We start from the raw sequence: 18,505 nt of genomic DNA, 5'->3' as shown, positions 1-18,505 counted from the left end.
GAGGGACTATGTCTCTCGGCTGGCCTGGGAGCGCCTCGGGATTCCCCCAGAGGAGCTGGAGGAAGTGGCCGGGGAGAGGGAAGTCTGGGTTTCCCTGCTGAGACTGCTGCCCCCGCGACCCGACCTCGGATAAGCGGGAGAAAATGGATGGATGGATGGACAAAGTCAAATTCATGCTTTGTGCAGTGTCATCTAATGGTGCAACGTGAGAATTTTGTCCGACAACCAATATATTTTGGTCTAATATCACCAACGACCAGCTAACCACTGAGTTCCTCCAATCTGTAGAGAAGCTGATGTTGGTGACGTTACTTCCTAAGATCCTGTGAACGTGTGTATCGACCGCATCATACAACGCGGACAGCGAGACGACAGGGAAGTAACACCGACCTGGGAGACTGTAGCGAGGCTCTAAATGGCGGATGAGACAACAAAACCCCTGGTTCTCAACAACGGGAAATGGCAGATCGTTTAATGCAAGCATCTCCATTATTTTAGTAGTTATGTTTTTAGGTCTGGTGCTGCTAACTTTGCATTTTGACTATAGTCTTAGGCAGGGGTGGCCAATCTTATCCGCAAAGGGCCGGTGTGTATGCGGGTTTTCGCTGCAACTCCCTAATTAGATTACTAATCAGAGGACTGATTGGCTGAAGAGTCCTCACACCTGGGTTTGAGCAGCTGACCTGCAGGTAACCCCAAAGACCTGCACACACACCGGCCCTTTGTGGGTAAGACTGGCCACCCCTGGTAGTGTGCTTTCCCTTTTCCATTAACTTCTGATGGAGTACCTGGACCAAAAGTTCCTAAATACCTAAATTGCCAAACCAGTTGGGGTACTTTATTTTGGGGGAGGGTGGGACCTGCAAACACGTTTTTTTGTCGATTGGTTATACAAATAGTCTGCTGCTGAAACACAACCGCGCCTTGAAAAAAAATTACGAACTCAGAAAATAGCAATAAACAAAGTAAAAAAATAAAAAATAAATGCGATGATAATGTGTGCGTGGACAAATGAAGAGACCCAAGCTTTAACTGTGATCTGGTTGAAAGAACTGGAAAATCTGGATGGTATTAGAATAAAAGCTATAATATACTAGGACTCCATGGTATCAGTAAAAATTAAATATCAGGTTGTGATTATGTTTTAATAAATATAGGGACATGTATAGAGCAAAAATGAGTTCAAAATATTTTTTTCAGAAATCCATCTTACGAGTGATTTAAACTGCAGGGATGAAAATGATTGAAAAGAACATGCAGCACAGGCGTGAACTTTACACTGACTACATACAAAGTAAAAATGTTTTAGTAAAACTTAAACCCTTCACGCTATAATGTCCATACACTGTGAAGATATGAAACAGCCTGATCTCGACCTAGCTATCACGGCTCTTGCGATGTTAAGAAGTGCACGTGCATAGCATGCAATGTTGATATTAATATCGCACATCCAGCCCTATAATATATTACAGCCATTTTTTGAATTTGGCACAAAATACTCCACCTCGCATTGCGATGTCATTCGGTGCTGGTACCAGTTAATTATATGCCAGTGGAAAACCAACACCTTTAAGCACCGTACTTTTGGTGCTTTTCTGAAGCAAGGTACCTGGTGGAAAGCACCCTAAATATTGCATGGCCAAAACTAACCAAGACTGACATCACGCCAATGCCGACGTCTTGATTTTTAACAAACATTGGCTGGTACGATATGCTAACAGATATACTGCACGGCTGGTACGATATGCTAACAGATATACTGCACGGCTGGTACGATATGCTAACAGATATACTGCACGGCTGGTACGATATGCTAACAGATATACTGCACGGCTGGTACGATATGCTAACAGATATACTGCACGGCTGGTACGATATGCTAACAGATATACTGCACGGCTGGTACGATATGCTAACAGATATACTGCACGGCTGGTACGATATGCTAACAGATATACTGCACGGCTGGTACGATATGCTAACAGATATACTGCACGGCTGGTACGATATGCTAACAGATATACGGCACGGCTGGTACGATATGCTAACAGATATACGGCACGGCTGGTACGATATGCTAACAGATATACTGCACGGCTGGTACGATATGCTAACAGATATACTGCGCATCTGGTAGTATGAAGCATGACAGGGCAGCGAAAAGCATGCTGTAACACACACGCATTTCTGCATGCAGGAAAGTATATGCGGATAAGTAGGAGTTTGTTTACCGATTGCATTGATGGGCCGCATCTGCTGGTGCTGCTGCTGCGCCTGGGCGTTCGGCTGCCCGTGGACCTGCTGCTGCGCCTGCGTTGAGGGCTGGTTGCCATAGGGCAGGCCCAGGGCCGCATAAGCCCTCTGCATGGAACTGGGGTCGATGGGCGTGGCGCTGTTGATGGTGGGCGTGGCCTGCTGGCCGGGCCCCACAGTGCCGATAGCGTTCTGCAGGCTGGTGTTGGGAGAACTCAGCAGCGCTGCGGGAGCAGAGCACGAACGTGAGAAGTGGCAGGACCAAGATAACCTGAGAAACCACAGGCCGCCAACTCATCTAAAGCAGATATGGGAGATAAAACAGCAGGGTGTAGCTGATGTGGGCTCTTGCTGCTACCGCTCCTGGGGGATGTTTAGATAAGGGCAGTGAATGTGGGTTAAAGAGCTACACTGCCACAAAAAAGTGCAAAGTAAAAAAGTTAATACATGCTTTCGGAATGACAACGTATTCTCTACCCTCCACACTCTCCCCGCCTCACCAAAAAAAAAAACATCTTCATTAAAAGCTCAACTTGTGCATGACTTGTCTCAAAGTAATCAGGTGCAGCAGATTTGCGTCTTTGCATGTCGTTTCATGTGCTACTACTATGGCACACTGTACAATCAAATACTTTTTGAGTTATCATGCTAATGAGTGTGTGTGGCGCTTGGAAACAGCAATACAAACAGCAACAACAACAACAACATTCCAGTTGGCTTTTTGGGTGTCAGTGCTGGTTGTGGTAACGGGCACCAAGCAGAGCTGGAACGAGTGTGAGAATGAGCACACCAGGCAAATGAATTAACTGGGGTGTAAATTAGTCACAGGGATACAGGCCAATCACAGGGTTGCGGGTAAGCCCCATTATCCATCATCCCCACCCTCATGCTTCTGCATCAAGCCCAGAACAGCTCTGGCGATGATGTCCTGCTTTTTCTCAGCTTCGGAAAATGTGCCGTTTGTGCTCCACAGCAGGTGAAAGACAGGAGTGTCTGGGGGCAAGCTTTAGTAATAAACAGAGGTGCTGCTGGAGTGCACTCTACTCACGCTGCTGGCTCCTCTTGTCGCTGGCATTCTTCAGGGGCAGGCAGACGGGGCAGTCGTGCCGAGTGCAGTTCTTCCAGTGCGAGATGATTTGTCGAGAGGATGCACAGTGGGCCACTGCAGACAGGGTGGAGGGAGAGACGTACTTACACAATGTGAGATATCGAGGGCCCCGCACCTCTGCAATACATTACAGCGGAGCCTGGGGCCAGTGAGGCTAGGCCACTCTCACTCCAGCATCAAATCAGAGCTGCACCAGGATGTACAGTCACGTTCTGTGACTGGCTGAACACTCATAGTTAGCCAGTATTATATAAGAATGTACTACACAGGGCTATGTATAAAAATGTCTAGGTTACAGTGAATGATGCAAACATAAAATACAGAAATGCATTAGCTTGCCATTACTTTTTGCAGTTGTCAAGCTGAAATAGCTTCCTCGCCGTTTCTTGTACTATAAACACTGCGGACTAAAAATCCAATGGCTTCAGCTGAGATAACGTTGCAGCAAACTTCAATCTAACTGGAGACCTCTGAGCTGGTCTAACCGCTTCTTCCATAACGGAAAACAAGCTACGCACCGAGAGGAGCCAGATGCGATAAACCATGTGGGCGGGCAGTAAGCGAAGGCCAATGCAGACGCGTCTAACGGATATGGAGCACAGAGGCGTGGGTCACAAGTCACGGCGACAAACAGCAGGTACGGGGGCTCAGGAGCAACGCTACTGAAATTAACCTCCTCAGCTTCTGGGGAGTCGTCCACACTGCATTGTGAAAGCAATTAAACAGTGTACGCTATGGACCTGTGACTAGGAAACTGCCATAGGTCACCGTTACTCTGCTGAACGCAGGGCGACCCGAGCTGCCAAAGAGCGGGCCTCACTGGAGGAGAGCTGCAGTAAGCGAGCCGGTGGTACCTAACCTCCCCCCACCCCACCCCAGCCCTTTCCTCCGGACTACCAAAATGTCAGGCCTCACCCTTCAAGTGAAAGCACTTAGCTTGGCAGACAGAAGACAGAATAAGGGTGGCGGTCCAGGTGATGCTGTTGAGCCCAGCAAGCCCGAGATCACATTCCCCACTGGAGAGAGAGCAAGGAAACACTTGCATGGGGGAAACACAACCACTCAACCAAGAAACAAAGCGAGAATCAAACCCTGCCATGAGGCAGACTGCCGGGGAGAGCCGCCAGCCATGAGGCAGTCCGGCAGGGAGAACGTAGCCCAGGGATGGGAGAACCGCCGGCCGGGAGGCAGACCGCGGTGCCTGGGGATGGGAGAGCTGCTGGCCATGAGGCAGACAGCCAGGGAGAGCCACCGGCTATGAGGCAGACAGCCAGGTAGAGCCGCCAGCCGTGAGGCAGACCAGCCAGGTAGAGCCGCCAGCCGTGAGGCAGACCAGCCAGGTAGAGCCGCCAGCCGTGAGGCAGACAGCCAGGTAGAGCCGCCAGCCGTGAGGCAGACAGCCAGGTAGAGCCGCCAGCCGTGAGGCAGAACCCCAGGTAGAGCCGCCAGCCGTGAGGCAGAACAGCAGGTAGAGCCGCCAGCCGTGAGGCAGACAGCCAGGTAGAGCCGCCAGCCGTGAGGCAGACCGCCAGGTAGAGCCGCCAGCCGTGAGGCAGACCGCCAGGTAGGGCCGCCAGCCGTGAGGCAGACCGCCAGGTAGGGCCGCCAGCCGTGAGGCAGACCGCCAGGTAGGGCCGCCAGCCGTGAGGCAGACCGCCAGGTGAAGCCGCCGGCCGTGAGGCAGACAGCCAGGTAGAGCCGCCGGCCGTGAGGCAGACAGCCAGGTAGAGCCGCCGGCCGTGAGGCAGACAGCCAGGTAGAGCCGCCGGCCGTGAGGCAGACAGCCAGGTAGAGCCGCCGGCCGTGAGGCAGACAGCCAGGTAGAGCCGCCAGCCGTGAGGCAGACAGCTGGGCTGAATAGGGACCAGGGACGGGAATGTTATACCATGCAAGGATGCCATGTGAAAAGTGTCTGGCATTTACCAGTCCCGCAAGATTAAGATACCCATCTCAAACTTCACCGTAGAACAGACTTCCCAAATGCTAGTAGAACAGGATCTAACAATCATGTCGATCAGCTTGCTAATGGTTTCTATTGCAGTTTTGCAAATTACTTCTTTTTTGACTCGCAACAAAAACCACCGCAAGTGAATGTAAAAATGTCTTTGTGATATTTGAGGGTTCCCCCCACAAAGTTCAGTGTTTCCATCAATGGTTTTTAAATCCACACCCTCAAAATGCCAAAAACTGACACAACCCATTCCCATTCAGGCAGTTTCCTCTTCTGTCCACAGTTACTCCTGTAATCCTTCAAGGTTGTATACCCACATTACCCAGGATACCTTGGCTCTCAAAAAAAAAGACTTGCCGTCCCGGGCACAGATGAGCCAGAGAGGCACATCAACAATTTCTCCACTTTTGGACTCTGATACGTCTCCCATTAAGCTGCATGCATTGCAGTATTTTATGTACAGCTGTGCTATTGCTCTGCTAATTCAACCTTCACACTCTGCTCCTACTGATGGAACGTGCAGTTAGTGAAGATTGGCCACCAGGCCGCGCATATTTAACGTCAAACACTATTGGCCAACGGTTCAGTTTCCTTGTCCAACCCCTGTATGTATATAAAGCTGCGCCATATGAACTGGGTCCATGGCATGATGCCAGAGGAAGCTGGGGTCACACTCACCCTGGCAGGACTTGCCGGCCTGGCAGTGAGTCATGTGGTTCAGGACGTTCTTCATGGTGCGGCAATGGGGCAGGGAGCACGCCCGCACCTCCCCGTTGGCCTGCTCTCGCCGCTGGCACTTGTGGGCGTGCAGCAGCAGGACCAGCTGCTGCTGAATCAGCTTGCGCTTCTCCGGGTCGGCGGTGGGGCCCGTGGACACTCCCTGGCTGGCCATCATGCCTACGGAGGGCACCTGTGGTTGGGGCTGTGGCTGCTGCGGGGTTGGAGCTTGCTGCTGCTGCTGCTGCTGTATCTGGGGCTGGCAGAGAGGGAGGGTCATCCAGACATGTGACTAAGAGGTTCAAACCACCGGAGAGGAAACATCACGCTGGCACTTGAGCGTTTAATATGCTCATGGGAGTTTTACTTACACAAAAATGTTGAGGGCACAATGTAAAATGATCGTTTCAGAGAGATACCTCCTACACAATTGGATTGGTTGAGTCAAAACAACTAGAAGAGGTGCCCAACCAATCAGATGTCTTGGTCCCACCTCCTCTAGTTGCTTGGATCCGCCTCCTCTACAATCTGATCAGTTATCTCTCTGAACCAATCATTTTTCGGTCTGCCCTCAGACCATTTTGTTATAAGTAAAACTCCCACAAGCATTTAATACGGAGCTGTATTAAACAGGTAAGGGTAAAAATAACCAACACACAGCATAAATAAAACCTTCTGCTAAGTAATTATTGGTTAATTTTTGGATGGGCCAAATGAAAGGCAAGGATTTATTTTCCTTAATCACCCTTGGCAATTACTGAATAGACTGACAATTTCGTGGCACTAAGTTCACTGGTTCTCCATATTCAGCGGCGAAGTGCATAAGTAACTGGACTCAGTAATTGGCCCAGCAGCCTCCCATTGCCGCATGACTGCTTCCTGTGACCAGGAGGGGGCAGGCTCACCAAGTTCGGCACGCCAGAGACGGTGGCCCCCTTCAGCTCTGCGGGGAACGTGGGCATGCTGTTGGAGAGCGTTGTCTTGTTTTGAAGCTGGGTGTTGACTCCGGCGCCCCCTAGTGCCTGGCCGCCGCCCTGCGCATACGGCTGGCCGAATGGACTGCTGTTCCCCGACAGGCCCATCTATAAAGGGATGAGGGTGAAGAGAAAGGAAAAATGACAGTTACTGCCATCATGTTGTCAGAAGGCTGTCTAAAGGGGATCTCCCCAGTTCTTCACATGGGACCTCTTCACAGCGGAGTTATTCACGATCCTCACAGCGGAGGAAATCCGCCTGAAAACCCAAGCAGCACAAATGCGGCCACAATATCGCTTCACTTCCTACCAGCTCAATTCGGAATTTATTTTTAAATTTTATTTACTTTCCAAACTTTGCATGGTTTAGGTTCTGACTATGTATCTGAATTTTAGTACAGTATCAAACAGCAAGACCATTACGATCGATCATCTGACCAAGGTTTACTCGCCATTCCTAAACCCAGACTAAGGACTGAAGGAGATGCAGGGCATCCTGTGAGAAACTCCTAAACTTCAGATCAGCTTGCCTGCAAGCATTAGATCAGCTGACTTAGTAGCCATTTTTAAGTTTCATTTAAAAACACACTTATCGTTTAGCCTTTGTAAATCCATTTTATTCTTAATCTGTTCATATATTTTGTTTCATTTAATGTTTCTGATACCTTACAGGTTTGAGCCTTTTCCTTTACTTGAATGTTTGTCTGGAATGCCATTTCTGACTTTATTCCTTGGCTGGTTCTGCCTCTTCTGTGAAGCATGTTGCGGCGCCTGGCTTGAAAAGCTCCATACATATAAATTAATCCATAAATAAATAAGTTTTAAATTCAGCAAAAGCTACAGCTGTGGAAGTTAAAGGCACTGGGAGACCTCAAGCCTGTATACAGATTACTGGCGGACCTGCTCAAGAGACCCCAGCTGCAGCAGTGCTGTGGACAGTCAGACCAGTCAGACCAGTCAGACCAGCGGAAGGCTGCAGACTCCTCCGCTACGGCGGGTGCGGTCAAACTGGTCCGACTGGAAGACCGGGAAGCAATCCTGAAGAGAAGCCTGACGTCTGGCCACAGGACCCGGAGTGACCGATGTCACCAGCCGAGGCTTCCCAGTGACCACTCTGCACGGCTCGCTCTTAGCAATAGCATAATCAGGATGAATCATAACGACGGTCTATACCTTCAAAATACCAAATCCGGAAATAAATGCAAGGTCACCAATCACTGCTAGCAATGACGAAAATGGCCGGTCTGGGCCACATTTAGAAACTGCATTTCATTAATAAAACGAGTCTAATGATGCAACATTACACAGCTAACAAAACTGCTGATGAACTCACACACACACCAGGGGGCTGGGAGACGGACTCAACCAGCAGCTTCCTTCCCCACTTCACCCGCAGGCCGCTTGGTTTCTTCAAACTCCCAAATCCTCCTTTCCTCTCAGGATTGAGTTCTTCTAAATCTAAGCTCAATGCCACACTGGGTGGGGGGGGGGGCACTCGCACCGGGCCCACATAAAGACGATTTCGGGATTGACACATCTGACTAGTGGCGCAGAAGCTGACGACTTCGCCTTACCAGGGAAGCGCCCGTGAAAGGGTGATGGAACGTGTCGAGGGCATATCTGCTGCGGCCCAGAGGCCCAGTCCGTTTACTCAGCTTGGGTCCTTTTCATTAGCGTCCCATTCACTACGGTAAAGACTTCCAGGCTCGAGCCGTGGATGTCTGATGTCTGCCTCATTCAGGACACCAGTTAAAAACCAGGGCTGAAAACCAGAGCTGGACACAAGACACAACAGTGAAGATCACCTGCCATAACATGCAAGCTTTTATTTTCATTATTAAAATGAGAAACCAAACTCCGAAATGACTCTGAAGGCCATGTTTGTATTAGCAGACGGCAAAGACAGCGAGGTGGTGAAAAGCAGCACTGCTCCTCCGCCTTCCCATCTTACAGCTCACATGCTCTTAGTGGCGACGAGAACCACCGGGGTGGGGGCCGCCATGTCTCCACCAGCCAATCACGAGCCACACCCCCATTTAAAATACCCCCAGCCTCTTATTTCCAGCTTCACTATCAGGTGATGAATTTCACAAGAGTGAAATTGTTTACCATCTGCGTCCCTCCCCCAATAAGGTGGTACTCAACATGCAAAGACACAGACGGGCACTCGAGCTACCCCCCTGCCTGAAAGGTGCACGGTTATACTGGACGGCACCATGCTAGATCCACCGCTGCTTCCTCATTCTGCCCCCCCCCCCCCCCAAATCCCCAGCAGCAGGCGCGCCGGCGAATGACAGCTCTCCGGCAGGCGAGATGAAAAGCCCCAGCTGGACGGGCCAGAAGCTGGCTCTGTCCCCAGCGGAGCCACATCACCCCCCACCCCCCCGGGCAGCACCCGTCGCTGGGCCAGCCATGGCAGAGGGGTCAAGGCGCTCCATTCACACCTCCCGCCACGCTCCCCCTGCCTCCTTCTGAAGGGGCCCGGCTTTCTCCATTAAACATGATTTGTTACTCTCTTTGTTTTCCCAGCGAGGAGGAGGAGGAGGAGGGGATAGGCTGGGATCACGGACACATGCGGGACGGGATTTACGACGGAATGCCACACGCGCCGCCGGGCAGCTGCCTGCTGCCGCCCCCCCCCCCACCCCCCACCCTCACAGGCCAGACAAGTGCAGCTGGTCCTCACAGCCAGACTCCCTGCATCCTCCGCTCCCGCCCACATACCCGCATACCCTCACACTGTAAACATCGATTATTACCGCCTGGCAAGCACAGGACCCATTGATTAAACCCATTTGGGCACAGCGTGCTGCTTGAAGGTGCCGCTGGAGCCACGACCGCAGCACCAGTTAAACTGCTCTCCTTCCCTTTTTAACAGTTTCTGTTGCAACGGTCAAACAGCATCTTGACAGACTGCTATCACTCAAAGGCACCGGCTGTTCACCAACAGTCGTGCTGGATGCCCGTGAACAACAACACACACATTTTCGGGCCTCCCAGGTGACAGCACTGCTGAGAGAAACAACACGGTCCTGGTTCCTGTTGCCCGGTTCCTGTGGCCTGCCTGCCCACGGTACCCACCTTGCCCATGTTCCCAGCCTGCTGACTGTTCATGCCGGGGTGCACGACCATCTGGGGGGTCCCCTGGGCGAGAGTCTCCGCCAGCACGCTACCCGTGCCGCCAGGTCCTGCTCCACCGCTGCCAGGTCCTGCTGCTCCTCCGCCGCCTCCGGCCGTGGCCGACGGCGCCCCCTGCATGGCCTGACCCTGGTACTGCAGCCCCGGCCCCCCCCGGCCACGGCCCGTCGGACCCAGTGATCCGTTCATCACCTGGCCGGGCTGAGTCTGCGAGTTCTGCCCCAGGAGCCCGTGGGCCTGACCGAATCCGGCGCCGAGCCCAAGGCCTGCGTTATTCTGCCCAGCCGGTGCCGCCACTTGCTTCTGGGTCTGGGGGGGCAGGGTGGGGGAGCCTGCAGGTGGCTGGAGGCCCTTGTTCAGAGCGCTCAGCTGGGGGCCCACAGAGTTAATGGTGCTGGAGAGACCGGATCCACTCCCCGCCCGCAGGAGCTCCGACAGCTGCTTATGCTTGGCGGCGGCGTCCGGTACCATCCCAGTAGCAGCCGCCGAGGCCCCCGCCGATCCATTGGAAGGCAGGCCCATCAGACCCAGGTCGCCATTGGGGATCAGCTCATCCGGGAGGTCATTCTCTAGGTCGAAGAAGGACCCTAGGTCTACTGAGAGATGGGGAGGAAGTGACAAAGAGAGAGGGGAGCAAAAGACATGTTTAGCTGCTAAAACTCAGAACCTGATACCACAGCACATGTACGCAACTTTAATTACCAATGCAAGGACAGAGCAAACATTCTGCAGGCCTGTAGTAACATCATGTGCTAAAGAACTGGAAGCTGAAAGAGCAGCTCATTGTTTCCTTAAAAGAGGAACCTGCACAAATCCTGTAACTATTCCACGAAAAGTAGGAAGATGCACCATCAAATGAATAAAAATAAATACTCAACCGCAGTCAACAACTTTAATCTAGACATTTAATTCTAAGTTATGGTATTAACACAATAAATCATTTCATACATTAAAGTAACAAAAGTGTTTTGAGAATTAACCTTTTGCTTAAGAACCACATACATACAAATATAAAAGCCAGCTGAGTTAGAATATTTCGTAAAAATGGCCACTTCTTTACCCACGCGTATCTTAACAGCAAAGTAAAGGCTTTGCTTGCCAGAGCTGAGCGGAAGCAATAATCCTGTCTGACCTCACAGTGAACTCCTCGGGGCTACATGTTTATGACCATCACACTGCACTTGCCAGTACAGAGCGATGCCACTCAAACGAGCGGTGGGCCAGAGGGCATCAAGTCAGCGCAAGTCTCTCATCCACATCATAACCACCATGCTGGAGCGCCAAGAAACACATTCAAACTATACACATTACAATGGACAAAAACCCCATCTTCACATCTGGAGTGTTACTCTCCTGCTCTGAAAACCTAAGGGTATCATGCTGAAGTGCAGGCTGTGTGAAAACACAGACAGACAAGCAGCTCTGTGATCAGCCAAATTGTTATTTTTTTTAAAACCAAAATTATGTGTTGTCAAAAGCCGTTGCATGAATTCTATGCAAGACTGTTGTAATGCCTGCGCAAAACAATCCCTGAAGGATTACAGACTCAATGAGCTTGATCCATTACCATGAATAAACCTCCCCCCCAAACCCCGCGCATTCTGAAAGTGCTCCTGGCAATCGAATGCCATCTTCCTCTCCTCAGTCTGTGGCCGGCACCCTGCAGACACCCGACAGGTCAGCAGGAAAGCTTAGAGACCCCGAATGACCAACACCTGGCTGAGCACACTGCAGAAACAGGATGGCAGCCCAGCAGAGGACCATGCCTTAGCTACGCAACTCAGAGCGCACCCCCACTGCAGAAACAGGACGGCAGCCCAGCAGAGGACCATGCCTTAGCTACGCAACTCAGAGCGCACCCCCACTGCAGAAACAGGACGGCAGCCCAGCAGAGGACCATGCCTTAGCTACGCAACTCAGAGCGCACCCCCACTGCAGAAACAGGACGGCAGCCCAGCAGAGGACCATGCCTTAGCTACGCAACTCAGAGCGCACCCCCACTGCAGAAACAGGACGGCAGCCCAGCAGAGGACCATGCCTTAGCTACGCAACTCAGAGCGCACCCCCACTGCAGAAACAGGATGGCAGCCCAGCAGAGGACCATGCCTTAGCTACGCAACTCAGAGCGCACCCCCACTGCAGAAACAGGACGGCAGCCCAGCAGAGGACCATGCCTTAGCTACGCAACTCAGAGCGCACCCCCACTGCAGAAACAGGATGCAGGGCTAGACATAAGCCGCGGCACCGCGGCCAATGGCCGTCGTGCCTTTCAAAATTGGCCGCACGCCTCCTCAAAATTGAAGTACCTTACGGCCAAGATTGGCCTGCCTTTAATGTTTGTCTGGTCGTATGCCCCCTTTTTACCGAAAGTAACGTTCATTACACAAAAGACTTGCGCACGACACGGTCCACTTTACCTCGTCAACAATCGATGCATCTGTACTGAACCCGAACCCGAACCCAACCTTCGATACGAGAAACGAGGTCGACCCGCACATCTCGTAATTCCCAACTACTGAATGAACCGCAATGAATTCTGGACTAATACGATCATGTGTTCGTCGCATGATTGGCTGGTACGGTATGTATCGTCCAGCCTACTATGGAGCCACAGCAATGACAATGGTGCATCATCGGGGGTTACGTTTTTGATTGGAAAAGCCATCCGACGGTTTCCGAATAACAGATAGGTGTCCTCTTCGGTAATCATCGTGTAGTTGTCGTCTGCTGCTTATGCTGTCACCATGCCTCGCAAAGATCGAGAACGTAAAAGAAAGCAAGCTGAACTCGCGGCTACTGCCGCAAAATGTTGCAAATTATCTACTTTGTTCAGGTAAGTGTCAGATGGTGTTGTAAAAAAACATTTGCCGAGGCAGAGCAGATTTGACTCAGAGAAGTACCAAGCTCTGCTGGGAGGATATAGGACTGGTAGCATGCAGTGTGCAAAAAACGAACGTCAAGTCATGTACACTAAAAGAATACGGGTGTTCTGAGCAAACAAATACAAAAATATTGACGGCTCCTTTATTGTTGGATTTTGTTTTTTGAAATAAAGCTATATATATATATATCTATAAATATATATATTCTGTCTCAAATCGAAGGTCGTATTGCGTAGGTTGTCTAAACTTGGTAATTACAGTAATTGGTAATTAGTGACTCAGTATTGACCCAATTCCTTTTTGCAAAGTTTCTGCTTTTTTGAAAATAAAAAAATGCATCCTTTATGGAAATAAAATTCCTCCACAAGGCCCGAGGTGTCCTATGAAATTTCCAGATTTTGGCCTTGTGCCCAGGCTTAATGGCCTTGTGCCCTAGAAAAAATATGAATAGCCAAGGCCAAAGTGGCTGTGCCCTCCTAAATCCTTATGTCTAGCCCTGAGGATGGCAGCCCAGCAGAGGACCATGCCTTAGCTACGTAACTCAGAGCGCACCCCAGCCCACCCCCCATGTCAAAGCCTCACGTAGCGACTTGCCATAGCCGCAAACATCATCTCACAATCAATTTCCAGCTCCTAAACTATAATTGAAGATGCGGTTCAGAGCTGCCAAACGCTGCAGTTTGCTGTGCTATGCCCCAGAAGCACCAGTCCTGTTCACCAAGGCACAATGCAACTAGCAGGACCAAAAAAAGCAGTAGTAAGGCCTCCTGCGTGAGCGTTTTACCATGTTCCTCTCACAAGCCAAAGCTGTTGCCCCTTCATCAACAGGGGCAGCGCGTGGCTCAGTGGGCTAAGCCTCTGTGCCTTTAATCAGTGGGTCGCTGGTTCAAGCCCAGCCTAAGCACATTTGCAGGTCCTTGTAGAAGGGCCTTAACCCCCAGCTCCCTGGGCGCTGTAATGGGTGGCTGCCCTTCACGGCCAGCTTTCTCTCACCTACAGAGAGCAAGATGAGGGAGGCGCAAAGAGAATTCCCCCACGGGGAGCAATGAAGTATCAATTATTTATTTTTACCACTAATATCAGAGTGCCACCCTTACGTCTTCATATTGGCATAAAGTTTATTATGGCTTATTCATAAGCACTGATTCAATGCTAAGTCATGGTGAGCTTAGAGTCCATCTCAGGGAGCACCAAGGGAGGCGGAGACCATCCTGCGAGTGACTCCTGTCCATCACAGGCACTCTCATCAATACCCATTGCAAGAAATTTAGAGGCACCATTCCAGCGAAACTGGCCGTCTCCGCAGAGGAAACGGGTGTTCATTGGGCAGATGTTCAGCAGTTAATAAAAATCTTATGAATGATATAGCCAAAGCTTTCCAAGCATCCATAGTGCGATAGAGCTCTATCTGCCCACCTTCACTAAGCCACATGGGGCATAAAAAAGAAATTCCCATCCACCTGCGATAAAAGCTTCTCCTCTATATACTTTTTACAGATAACACTGAGGACAGAGCGTGCAGAGTGCCGACAGAAAAGGCTCTGGGCTTCCATTCTTCTGCACCCCCTCATCATTTAGGTCAGATTTCATCAGCAGTACTCATTGCTGGCCAGCACACTTTCCAAAACATTACTTTCCCTTTCTGCTCTGCAGACAAGCAGGTGTTGCTGACCCTAGTCTGCCCCTCGAGCCCTATTTCGCTGGCTCAAAGCTCTGCCTCTGGTATCACTGTGCCATTCAGCGCAGGCTCGTAAAGCAAAACACACACCACTACTGACAGCGGGCCCATAACAAGGCGCAGACACACACAGCTTCTTCAGGCCGAGGTCGGGCCAAAACGCAAGCTATTTGGGAGACTTGGCAGAAGACAGTTCCAGCCTCCATTGGACAAAAATACTCTCCGGCAACCACGGCCGTCGGCCATAAAGCACCGAGCTCCGAGGGCTGTGGGGAGGCAGGAGCAGGTGCATTCTGCCGAGGGCGCAGGGCTCGTCTGTGCTGCTCCTTCCCCACAAAGATCCTCACACTGCCTCTTCCAGCCCTTTTAGCTACGTGTGACACTTTGGATAAGATCATCTGCTAAGTTAATAAAACATAAAATGCAAACAGTCCAGATACATTTCAAAATGGCGGCGATCTCTTCACATGGATTGCCAGCTGGCGTTAAGTTTTATTTCATGGCGGCGCAAGTTACTAAAAACCCCCAGATAAAACACAGTCGTAATTTAATACTGGCAGCCTAACCATGAAAGTGCATTTGCTTTACCGACTCGCTAATTTAATTGTGAAATAAGCAGTGCTCATTAAGCTGGCCGCCTATACATGGAAGTTGGCAGCAAGCCAGGTCTGCAGAGTACACGAGGGGGAAACCCTAAACCTGCCCATCATCACAACCAGAGAGCCAGGACTTCCAGAACCAGGCAGGAAAGCAGCAAAGCACCCAAAGACACACTGCTACAACCCTTAAAAGCCTTGTTCAGTCTAACTCCAGGTTAGCACAATGGAAAGAGACAGCATTAAAGTCTATTTAAAAGGAAAGGATCCCAAAAGGACCAAATGTTTTATTTTGTAGAAATGGCTCAAATTATAAACTTTCAAGCCCTTACCGCACACTTGACCAAACCCTGGCATGTCAAAACCTGCATTTCAGATCACCTTCTACATTGTTTCTCATGGCTTAGCATGGATAGACTACTATATTTCATGCATTTACTTTCATATTTCCCTGTGGGGGGGTCAACTAAATCAGCTTAGCAAGGCAGATCAAATTTTCCACAAGAGTTTTGAGTATCTATGGGATTTTTTGCGCATTCATTCAGAAGAGCGTTTGTGAGGTCAGGCACTGATGTTGGATGTGAAGGCCTGGCTCACAATCTCCATTCTAGTTCATCCCAAAGGTGTTCGATGGGGTTAAGATCAGGGCTCTATGTAGGCCAGTCACAATCTTCCACACCAAACTCACCCAACCATGTCTTTGTGGACCTTTGCGTGCTTTGTTCACTGGGGCACCATCATGCTGGAACAGAAAGGGCCCTCCCCAAACTGTCCCCACATTGTTTGAAGAATTGTCCAAAATGTCTTGGTATGCATACATATAGTGTATCAGGTGATTTTACCTAGAAATTCATGACACACTGGTTAACATATCGGTGACGGCCTTATGTTTGTTTAAAAAAACCAACACATGAACTTTGATCGACCAATATTTAGACTTTAATCATCATTCAAAGTTAGCAGAGTAACAGCTAGACATAACTACTAAAATAATGGAGATGATTGCATTGGACGATCAGCCATTTTCTGCTTTTGTTGACTCATCCGCCATTTAGAGCCTCGCTACAGTCTCCCAGGTCGGTGTTACATCCCTGTCGTCTCGCTGTCCGCGTTGTATGATGCGGTCGCTACACACGTTCACAGGATCTTAGGAAGTAACGTCACCAACACCAGTTTCACTACAGAATAGTGGAGCGCAGAGGTTAGGCGGTTATTGGTACTGATCAAAATTTCCACATTGGTTGGCCACTGATTTTCCCCTCAAATCTAAAAGAAAACAACAATATCAGAGGTGCACTGGTAGCAGCTTGCATTCTGACTGATCGCAGCACACTCACTTAAAACCAACCATTTTGATATCTACAATCTGATGTAAAGAGCTCTGCACAATAACACCAACCCAACAACCCTTTGACGGGGCCCTAGTGACAAGACTGGGCCTTACTATCCCCTCCAAGCCAACACTCAAGCCTGAGAACAGCTCTCATTTGTCCTGTGAAGAGATGCAGTGTGTGAACACTGAGCACTGCGATTCATTCGCAAGTGTCCTACAACGGGCGTGTTGCTGGCCACAGGGACACGCACACATACGGCACTTAATCACTCCAAGCACGTGGGGCACAGAAACAGGGAAAATCCCTGCTGCTGCCATCAGATAAGGTGCGTCTGGGGAAGCTGGAGCTTTTCTGCCGGCTCCAGCGGAGTGTCAGCTTTCAGGTGCCTTTCGTTCTCCCCTCCCCCCACCATGCGGGTCTTCCCCGCTGGGCTGCAGGGCGCTCGGCAACACAGTCGAAGCCAGATGGGAGTCAGCCCGCGGGGGACGCGGCTGCGTGTAATTTTTGAAAACTACACACACGTGCAGAGAGGTGCGTAAACATGCACACGAAAACATACACACAAAAAACACCCCTTTAAAATTCCTAAAGGCATTTGAAAGTTAAAAAAAAAAAACAAATCTGTTGTAATAAGCTCACAATACACTCAAGAAGAGCAGATCGCCACCATGAAGCATGACTTCTCAGGATATTCAAGGTATGTGTTTGCTGTGGTAAAAATGGTGTTAGATGTCATAAATGACGACTGAGCAGCGCAGCTTGCAGGTTATGAGCCCAAGGCCTCACAAAGCTGTTTCCTGATCTCTGCCAGTCCACCTTAACCATGTTAACAGCTTCTCCCCAGCAAAGGGCCAATAGCCATTACAAGCATTGCACAGATTAGAACAAAATTTCAGATTAGAATAACACAAACTAATTACACACACACACACACACGCACCCAGCATCATAGTAGCAGAGCGCCACTGCAATAAGAGCGCACAATTAAACCGCAAATGAGCCTAATCAAAGCTCGACGGCAACAGCTCACCATTGCCAGGGCTCACACAGGCATGGGGAAGAATGTGCGCCACTTAAAAGACTTAATTCACTTTAATATTCTTGGCTGGATTTTTAATATTTAACCATTCACAGAATCTTACACAGCATGTATTTTGTTTTCAGGCAGGTAGAACATACGTCTACAAGAAACTTTGCTTACTGATGCAGAATAATCTAAGCAAGGATTTCTTTCGACGAGAGCAGCTGAATGTTGTTTGGGCTATAAGCCGTTTCACCTAAAGGCTGTCCGGTTTTCAGGCGTATCACTAGGTTCCTCTGAAGTTCATGCAGAAGCTGGATTTCAATCTCGGCTCCATTCACTCCACTTTGACAGTGAGTGGTGAACACTTCCCCATAACGGCTAGCAAAATCTCTCAACATGCAATTCTGTTACCAGAAAATTGCTGCTGCCTGAGTTGAAGCGAGATGAAATTGGTTTCATAAATAAAACTAAAAAATAAAACCGTTGCTCTGGGTAGAAACAATTAAGTACAATGATTAAATCAGGTAAGCAACACCCCAAATTCTCTATTGGACTGATCACAGTTACTTGCAAGAGATCTCAATGAACTAAAACTAGACTTTAAAGTCAGTCGCTAGCTGCTAGCTTGTTACAGTGGTGGTGCTCTCTGATGGCAAAATGTAATTCACTGCTCAAGACACCGAGCTTCAGTAATAGCCATTTTGCAGGGAAGCTTAATCTAAAACGAGGAAGGGAAACCTTTCGGGAGCAGATATTGCCATTGCAGTCCATCTGTGACACCGCATGCCCACTCTGAAGGCAGGTGCGACAAAGCAGCCACCCGCATCACCCGCAGCAGTGCGGTGCCACG

At 49.9% G+C, this 18,505-nt stretch overlaps 1 protein-coding gene across 5 annotated transcripts in view; it reads right to left on the bottom strand.

The window, feature by feature from the left end:
* crebbpa (CREB binding protein a) overlaps window positions 1-18,505 on the bottom strand; it is a 58,019-nt gene that overhangs the window by 24,103 nt on the left and 15,411 nt on the right. For 3 of the 5 annotated variants that reach the window (XM_023844406.2, XM_023844408.2, XM_023844409.2), the window contains exons 2-6: window positions 10,085-10,737; window positions 6,935-7,111; window positions 5,991-6,288; window positions 3,302-3,415; window positions 2,232-2,477 (exon numbers count right to left, since the gene is read on the bottom strand). In XM_023844406.2, coding sequence (XP_023700174.1) covers window positions 2,232-2,477; window positions 3,302-3,415; window positions 5,991-6,288; window positions 6,935-7,111; window positions 10,085-10,737 — 1,488 coding nt within the window. Of the gene's footprint in view, window positions 1-2,231; window positions 2,478-3,301; window positions 3,416-5,990; window positions 6,289-6,934; window positions 7,112-7,668; window positions 9,638-10,084; window positions 10,738-18,505 lie in introns of those variants that run through there. The other 2 variants (XM_023844407.2, XM_023844410.2) reach the window with 2 other exon arrangements.

The sequence above is a fragment of the Paramormyrops kingsleyae genome, chromosome 5, assembly GCF_048594095.1.
Source record: "Paramormyrops kingsleyae isolate MSU_618 chromosome 5, PKINGS_0.4, whole genome shotgun sequence".
NCBI lineage: Eukaryota > Metazoa > Chordata > Actinopteri > Osteoglossiformes > Mormyridae > Paramormyrops > Paramormyrops kingsleyae.
This window is presented reverse-complemented; position numbering and strand designations above follow the sequence as displayed.